This window comes from Hevea brasiliensis, chromosome 16 (genome assembly GCF_030052815.1).
Source record: "Hevea brasiliensis isolate MT/VB/25A 57/8 chromosome 16, ASM3005281v1, whole genome shotgun sequence".
Classification (NCBI taxonomy): domain Eukaryota; kingdom Viridiplantae; phylum Streptophyta; class Magnoliopsida; order Malpighiales; family Euphorbiaceae; genus Hevea; species Hevea brasiliensis.
Genome location: NC_079508.1, coordinates 71,640,136 through 71,649,474, shown reverse-complemented (window position 1 = coordinate 71,649,474; position 9,339 = coordinate 71,640,136). Strand labels below are relative to the sequence as shown.

Below are 9,339 nucleotides of genomic sequence, written 5' to 3'. Positions count from 1 at the left end.
ACGCCGTTAACCATGTGAGGGCCGAGGCGTCCCGTTGGGCTTGGGGAGGGGATCATGGGAATTGATGTGGTGCCGTAACTGAATTACCAGCCCCACTCAACGTTTCTCAAAAAATTATTAGGTATAGTTTACATATAGGTACCCCCTCATAATTATATAAAATTTATTTTTTATATTATAAAAATAATTTATTTTATTATGAAAAAAAAATATTATTTTTTAATATTATTAATGTATCGAATAATTAGCTACATTTCTTCTACTAAGTTTAGCATCTCAAAAATTAAATTTGGACCCACTCTTTCGCAAATGTTTCGCAAAAATTATTTTATTTAATTTTAAATTTAATTAATAATATTAATTAAAATTATCTTAAATTATTCATTTTAAACAGGATTTTTATTATTTAAATATATTTAATTTTATATATTTTAACTAATAATCTATATAATTTATATTTTAAAATTTAATAATCTTATAAAATATTTAAATTTTATTTATTTAAAATATAATATTTAAAATTTATTAATATTATTAATATATATATATATATTTTATATCTAATTAATTTTTTTATATAATAAGATGCAGATATACTCAACTTCAATATGGAGGGTTCTAACTTGGAAAATGTTTAGAGAATCATAATAGTATGCGATAAATTATATTACATTAATTCAATAAGTCAATTATAATAAAAATGAATAAAAAATATATCCAATATTTGAATTTAATTATGATCCTGAAAATTTCCAAGTTCATGGAATGGAATAAATTGTGTGGATTTGCCCAGATCTAAGGACTTGAGTTCTTCTAGGACTCAAAACCCATCAACACAAGCTCATGTACATTTTTATTGCTATTTGCAAATTGCAATCCCAAAAGTGCTTACATAGTCCGTGCAATCTTCCAAAACACAACAAAACAAAAACCAGGTACTGGCTACTAACCCTTTTAAGGAAGTAAATCAAGATGAAAACGAGAATGCATTATAAAGAAAAGCAAAACTAAATGAATCAAGCACAGAAAGAAGTGAAGAAGAAGAAAATGATTACTTTCAACTGATAATAACATTATTGGATCTGATGGGGTTCTTTTGTCTCAGCAGAATCCTTAGCTGAGCTTTTTGACACTCCAGCTTTGTTCCCCAGTGCCTACTTTTGGATCCGATTGCTCGAACCACTCGAGGGAATTCCACGAACCCTTTGATCCCTCTCTTTATATGAGGATTCTCAACTGTCACAGATGAAACACTGCTATGATTATCATTACACGATGATTTTTCACTTAGAACTGCTCTTGTTGATTCTCTTGAATCTGCTCCATTATTATCATCACAGGACCGCTCCCCCAGTATCAGTCTGCTAAACTTTCCAGATAAATTATTTGCAGTTGCCTGATCTTCTTGATTCTTATCTTCTTGTTCCATCTTCAAAGTTGGATTCTCATCAGGTTCTGACATTTTACTTCCCTCCAATTCTAATAGTTTTTCTTCAAAGAGAATCTTTGCCTCGGCGAGCTTCATTTGAACCCTTTCTTCTCTTAACACCTCAGCCACTCTTAGCATCTTTCTTTCCTCCTCAATTTCTCTTTTTATGCGATCAATCTCTACTTTATCCGATGAAATTTCTCTAGCAAGTTCTTCACAAACTCTCTCAAGAGCCTCTCTTCCCTTTCTCTCCTCAGCTAGTTCTTTAGCCAATATTTTGTTCATAGTCTCCCCTTTCCTTCGTGCCTTTCTTTCATATTCGAGCTCAGCTTTCAATTCAATGATCTGGGCTCCAGCAATTTCTAGTTCAGTCTCCATGATAGGCCTGAAGAAGGTCAGATCCCAGAAGGAAGGAGCGATCTTACGAGCAGAGAGAGGGTGAAAATGCTTGTTACTTTGGCAATGCCTGTGGTGTGGATGCTGATGATGATTAGTATGGTGAGAATTATAAAATGGATTCTCGTACAATTTCCAGGTTGGGCAAGTGGCGGTGGTGATGGGGTATTGAGGAATGGATTCATTTGCGGAATTTTCTACGCTACCGATCATCATCACCTTCACGTCCTCCACATCTTGTTGTATTGATTTGCAAATGAGCTTTATCTCTTTTGTGCTTTGCTTCTCTTACTTTCCTTCTTCTTTTCCTTTTTGTAATGGGGATTTGCCCTGTGAAGAAAGCAATTTGGGGGTAGGCCCGTTTATCCTTGGTTTCAAGATGTGGATTGTAAAAGCGAAAGATGAGTCACATGCTACTTTTCTTAATTATAACAAGCTACGCCTTCACTGGACCTGGCTCCCGCCTCTCTACATCTATCTCTACCATGTTAATTAGTCATGGAAACAACTTGTAATTATAATTCAAGGGAAATCATTTCGTCAAGCAAAACTCACTTCTGTAAAAGGACCAAAACAGTTTAGTCTAATGAATGAGTTGGGTCCACTAGACCAACTAAGCTCCATCTATTGTCTGAGAATGGGGACGCTCTGTGCCTGGAAAAATTACACTCGTGGAGCAGGAAAAGTTGGTTTATCTCATCAGGTTTTTGCAACCAACATAAATTTGCATCAATTTGTCATAGAATCCCTCCCCAAACCATGTTATGAAGCACTAAATCTTCTAAGACATGGATGTCAACAACGGTGACCCATCCATTAATACACGTATAATTGGTGAAGCAACATAACTAACTAGTCATTCTCCTCATAGAAAACCAAAAAATACTATTCTTTCAACATATAACAATGTACCTCAATTGCTAAGTGGAAAATATATATGTCACATAGAGATTGCTTTTTCAGGCATAATTGATGAGATTCCACTTGACAAATACATGAGATGAGACCCCATCCATTTTAATCATTTTTGTTATCCTACTCAAAAGTGGCCAGTCCTTCGAAAAATTAACAAAAAGGACACCATAGGTTAACATTGGGGTCTCTATGATTATCAATTGATTTTACAGGTTCCACATGGATGTCTTCCATTGTGTTCGCTCCACTTGACTCTGATTGGAGTGGCAAAATCAATCTCCCAATCACTACAGATATGTAAACATACTAATATCAGAAAAACTTCCAGGGAAAAACTTTAATGTCATTAGCTAGTAACACTGATAACTAGTCCTCCAAATTTACTTTTAGGGGTAAATGCTCTAAAATTTAACTTTTTATCATCTGTCTCTTCAAACGTGACATTACTCAAAATCTTCTTATTCGTTTTCTTAGCTTAAAAGGGGCTTCCACTCTGAGTTTTATTAGGCTTTATGGAAAAGAGACATGTGCTTACACATGAAGCATCCTAGAGAAAATGTTGGATTTATGATTTGTCATTTGAGATGGCACCTTTACTCGCATTTTTACGGATAATAAGCTTTGCCTTCTACCTATTGTATGTACTTACTGAAATCCCATATCAAAAGAATATGAAGTAAAAAGATGACATAAAAGTAATTGGATTGTAATATTAACTAAATTAGTTATTTTAATATATAAAACAACTTAATTATATATATAGACTCAAATTAAAATAAATTAAATTATAATTTAATTAACACTCTATCCAAATTTAATATTACTACTACATATATTCATCCTTCATGCAATAACTTAATGTTTGTTGTCGACACCATATTTTGGTCGATCCCCAAAATCAATAAAACTTCGAAACTGACCCCAGTACTAAGTCTCCTTTTGACCTCATTTCCGATCCCTCTTTGATAGACAGTCACATTTCCGATCTCCCCTCAAAGAATTGAATCAATGCTAAGTCCTCACATCAGTCAAATCCTTACCAGTCTATGAAATCGCTCACCGATCTCTCACACTTAGGTTAATAATCATCTTCAGTCATTTCAACATACTCAGACAATCAAGTGTTTAATAATTTAGAGATTTTCCGATCACAATCATTCATTGAACAAAAGAGACCTTCCATTTCATTTCAAAAAAAATTGTACAAGTCATTCGGCTGGGGGATCACCCCCAGCCTGATCTACATTTTGCTCATTTTCTCTCTCATTCTCGGCCTCCTCTTCGCTTTCCTCCTCGCCTCCGGGAGCCAGGTCGGCCATCCAAGAGAAGTCCTCCTCTGGGTAACGCTTTTGGAGCTCGGCTAAGAGATCTTTGTGAGCGTTCACATAAGCTCCGGCTATTCCTGTCACCATCTCTTCATCTTTTGCCTTAAGCTCCTCAGTAAAGTGTGCGACCTGAGCAGCTTCGTTGGCCCGGAGCGCCTGGACTTCTCTAAGGGCCTGATCCCTTTCAGCCAGAACATGAGTCTGTTCGGCCAGCTTATCTTCATAGTACTTCATGCGCCCCTCAATTCGAGATATGTAATCCTGAGCAGATGAGAGTTGGGATCGGAGGGATGCCACTTCTTGACCCTTCTTCTCGACCTCCTTACCCAAGCGGTGCGCCTTTTCCCGAACTATGTGCTGGTTCACCAGGCACTCTACATTCAGACTCATGGAGCGGGTTAGGATGTCGTCAAGATTGTCCGGAGACAGTCTGTCCCGATCCTCCCGAAGGCAGATGGAAGACCCCAAGACTTTGGCAAAATCGGGTTCTCCCGAACAGTCCGGTTGTTCTCTAGAGAAGCGATCAGCACTTGGGCGCCACGAGAAGAAGGCCTCGTAGGAGGTCGAGAACGACCCCCTTCTATGCTTGGAACAGCTGAAGGAGGTGGAAGCGGCTCTTCCTGTTGAGGAGGAGATCGGACAGCTTCAGTGATCGGCGGCCCCGAAGGTTGGGGCGGGCCTCCTTGCGTCTCCCCAGGTTCATGGCCGGGTGTTTGAAGTAGTGCCGAACGCTTCATCTCCTTTATTTTCCGGGAAATCTCTCTCTCCTTCTTTCGCTTCCTGGAACCTTCACCACCCGCCATACCTACACAAAAAAGAGGTCAGTGAGATCGCTAAAGTCCAAAGATCTGAGAAATAGAAAATACCGATGCCAAGATCAGAGAGCTGAAGCCCGCGACTTTCGCCCGTGATCAACTCCATCGTCCAATGATGCAGCTTCGGCGATCCGCATCTAAACAGGAGTACTTTTGAGTGGCAGCTTGATTCTTCAGTTCCATCACTATTAGGTTTTCCTCCTTGTTCAGGGTAATACGCTTCGGAATCAAGGGCCCCTGGTGCCACCAGCTACGAGGGAAGTCCTCAAAGCAGGTCGGATTTTTGCTCCTCAGAATGAAGAAGCGGTTCTTCAAATTCTTAAGGGAGGAGGGCAGATCGGTGAAGAGCCCACAATGAGGCTTCGCCTGAAAGAACCAATGCTCGTCGTCCTTTCGGTGAGTTAGCCTGTGCAGTTCGGCGAACACCTTAGCCGTAGGTCTGATTCCCTTAGCTCGGCACAGGCCTCGGAAGGCTACCAAGATCCGCCACGAGTTAGGGTGAATTTGGGCGATGCACACTCGGTGGAATTTTAGGACCTCTTTGAAGAAGTCGTCCAGAGGGAACCGAAGATCGGCCTTTAACTGTTCCTCGTATACCATCACCATGTCATTCTCTTCAAAGGAGTGATCGGCTCGGTGATCGCCGTGACACCGGATAAGTTCATATGAATCGGGCCCTATGTTGTACTCCTGGCTAAACGACTGCAGATCGGTTTCTTACAAGATCGATGGCAGCTCGTCCATAGGAAGATTCTCCCTCCCTGAGGAAGGTACAAGCCTTGATGGTGCGGTTCGCCCCCGAGCTGGAGCGGAGACCCTAGAAGGTTCTGGTCATGCGCTTGGACCAACCACCTCTACTTCATCAGACGACCATGAAACATGGACGAAAGGTGGGCTTGCCACTCTCTGACCTTCGGCGCCTCTCATTTTTAAGAAAAACAAAGAACTTAAAGCTAAAAGAAGGATTAAAACCCTTACCGGAGCTTGAACGGAGTCGGAAGAACTTGAGAAAATGAGAGAACTTTGAAGTTATGAGCAAGAGACTGAAAATGACATACAGGAGCAAATGGCTAACCCTTTGCCCCTATTTATACTCGTCCGAGCATTTAATGCTCACGATGTCCTAGGCAATGCATCGGTTAACGGGATTCGTCAGCTGTTCTGACATGTCTCTCGAACACTCCAAATTCCATAAAGAGAACGGCTAATTAGAGATCGGCATATTAAGATAAATGTTTCGAATTATGGATCAGTTAAGGGTTGTTCAGTTAGGAACCAGATCAGATAAACACATCAGAGATCGAAAAATAATCTATGCAATAATAACAAGATGAGAATTGACTTTTATTTCCAAAAGATCGGATTACATCATTTGGGCGATCTCTAGGGATCGGAATTATAGAGATCGGAAGATGGGGGATCAGCATGAGAGATCGGAATAGGAGCATGGGAAAGATCGGAAGGCAAAAAGAATAAGACAAATCCCAAATAACCGTCGTCAGAATCAGAGCCGAGGTAGTTAAAGCGTGGCAGACGAGATCTCCACCGCACGCCTAAGAATCGCACTTAATCTTGACAGTGCGTGGTATGTCATGACAGTCCTATACATCCCAATCTCCACCGTTGATTTCACTTGTAAGGACGAACCCGGAGCCCTTGGATCAAGAGAGGAAACGACAAGACTAGCGCCTTTCGCTCTTAGCCCTCAGATCGCTCCGGACAAGAGGATTTGAGACCGTCAGATTGAAAGAAGAAAAGGACAAATATTCTGAAGAATAATCTCAGCCGTTCATTTTGGTTCTCTTTAATTCTCAAGCATCCGATCATGTCCTTCAAAATCTTGACCCTCCATCTCCCTCAAAATAAATCCTGACCCTTCATGGGGAGCACCCGATTCCTATAAATACCTGCATGAAAAACTGTTCAAGGGACGGGCAAAAAGAGAGGTAGTTATTATAGCGGAGGAACTCTGAAACTTCATTCAGTTTGTTACTCTGCTACTTAGAAGTGTTGATTAAAAAGACTTTTGAAACTAGTTTTCTGAAGTGTTTTCTTGAAAAGGATTCTGAATACTGGAACTCTACATTTTCAGTTTGTTCATTATCTGGTCACACTCTCACTTTCAGCCCTTTATCATCTCTGTTTTCATTCCCATTGTCCAAGCTCAACTTCATTTCACTCGGTTTTTATCTTAATCTGATCGCATTTTAGCTAAGCACCCTTCAGTTCACGACGAACATCAACCCTCAGGCTAATCAATCCGCTGCCTTATCACTATTTGTCACCCCGTAGTTATTTCAATAGATTTGGCTCCTTACAGGTAAGAGCTCATATTGTTGTTTTATTAACTATTTACGTTTACTTTTCGCACTTTCTTTGTTCTTCTTACGTATGAGATTTTCTCCAAGTTCATTTTGTGCAAAAGAATCCCAAAGAACGTTACTCTCGAATTATCTCTTTAGTGATCAGTCCATCATTTTATTAATCTTCGTCATTTTCTGAATGCAAGTTTTCTAGCTCTTAGTAGCGTGTAAGTGGTTGGGTAAAACGTAGGTAACTGCAACTTAAGGGTCTCTTTTAAAAGAGAGAACCTGAATAACACGTCAGGAAAATAGCCAAACTATTAGGCTGACGTAAACGGAAATTCGGCAAGATACCACAAAGTGGAATAAAACCAAAGTAAACGAAACAGAATATATCGGATATTAATAGGTATTGGTAAGATGACTACATGGAAGGTCGGTAAATCAAGTCTAATATTCCCCGTTTAGTCACAAGGTATCAAGAAGCCTTATCCCCAGCATCTTTGAATGCCAGAATCCTTAGCTTTAGGCTCTTATGACATGTAGCTAAAATTAAAATTCGGGAGATCGGAAAAGTCCCTTTCAGGCTCCTGTTAATCTAAAAGAGATCGGAGGAGAGTTCTTATCCGGTCTCAACTCAAAATTTTAATAAATATTAAATAGAGATCGGAGGAGAGTTCTTATCCGGTCTCAACTCAAAATTTTAATAACTATTAAATAGAGATCGGAGGAGAGTTCTTATCCGGTCTCAACTCAAAATTTTAAATAGAGATCGGAGGAGAGTTCTTATCCGGTCTCAACTCAAAATTTTAATAAATGTTAAATAGAGATCGGAGGAGAGTTCTTATCCGGTCTATCGGAGGAGAGTTCTTATCCGGTCTCAACTCAGAATTTTAACAAATATTAAAGAGTTCGGAGAAGAGTTCTTATCCGATTCTTAAATTAAATTTTAATAAAATATTCCTTTCAAATAAAATTAAATACAACAGTAACTCACTAAGGTTGTCTCATTTACTTATGTATCTGGGTGATCCAAATTTAGTGAAAAATCAAATGTTGCTTTAGTCAAAAGGATTAACATATCCATCCAAGCCCTCCTAACTAATGCAAAATTAAATCTACTTACCCTTATTAAGGGACGAGGTGGGGTGCCTAACACCTTCCCCACCCGTTTACGGACCCCGAACCTAGAATCTCTGTCTTGAAGTGGTTTCATTTCAATTTATTTTTCACAAATGGTTTTCTTTAGTTTCCCTCAAAACTAAGGTGGCGGCTCCTCACTCTTTCCCACTTCGGTGAGGGTTCGTTCAGGCGACCGCAAAATCCCTTGCGACAGCTTGGTGACTTCGTTGGGGACGTATATATTCGAATTTAACCCCGGTCTAGAGGTCTAAAAAGTAGATTTAATTTTCCAATCAAATTATAGTTAGGTGGGCTCACCCGGCAATGGTTTACGTGTTAATTTTTGTTTATTCCTACTAACTGTTTTGCTTGTTTTGCTTGTTTTATCCCCCTACAGTGATCTCCGTTTCAAAAAAAAAGGAAAAAAGGAAAAATGGGAAGAATAAAATCCCCCTGAATTGGGAAGAGGTAAAGGTGTCCCTTCACACACTGAACACTCACACGATGTCCTCACACACTTTGGTCCTATACCCGGGCTTTCTTACCCTTTTAGGAAAGTAGGAGGGGGTCATGTAGCGGTACCCGTGGGTTTTACCCCGTTAGTATCCGTGAAGGCTTCTGCTCAGATTGAAACTCGTTCTATCCATTGTGATACTCGTGGAATTTTCCCGATAATATCATGGTTATAGAACGGGGCTCTACTGTTACAGTAGGGGTAATTTGGGAACCTGTGGCTTTTAGAAAATTAGACCTTGAGCTAAACTATCACAATAGCTGAAAGCCGTAGTAAGCTACCTTATAAGATAGAACTATCCAATTAGGTAGCACTCATCCGGTATCAGGAGTCTCCCTATGTTAGGACAAAAAGGGGCATACTTACTCTTACCCTGTTCTGCTTTAATTTCCTTTTGTTCATTTTTGTGAGGGTAATCTTGAATTCTACTGAAACACCTACACATTTTCCTACTTTGATAAATGTGTATGTGTCACCCTGCCAACAGTATGATTCAAAATTACCCAAATTTATCTTGCTA

General features: G+C 39.6%; 1 protein-coding gene across 1 annotated transcript; it reads right to left on the bottom strand.

The window, feature by feature from the left end:
- Positions 1–800: 800 nt before the first annotated feature.
- On the bottom strand, positions 801–2,216 carry LOC110650005 (protein BRANCHLESS TRICHOME). Its single transcript, XM_021804783.2, has one exon. The coding sequence runs from the start codon at positions 2,039–2,041 to the stop codon at positions 1,058–1,060; it is 984 nt and encodes a 327-aa protein (XP_021660475.2). The 5' UTR covers positions 2,042–2,216; the 3' UTR covers positions 801–1,057.
- Between the last annotated feature and the right edge of the window lie 7,123 nt (positions 2,217–9,339).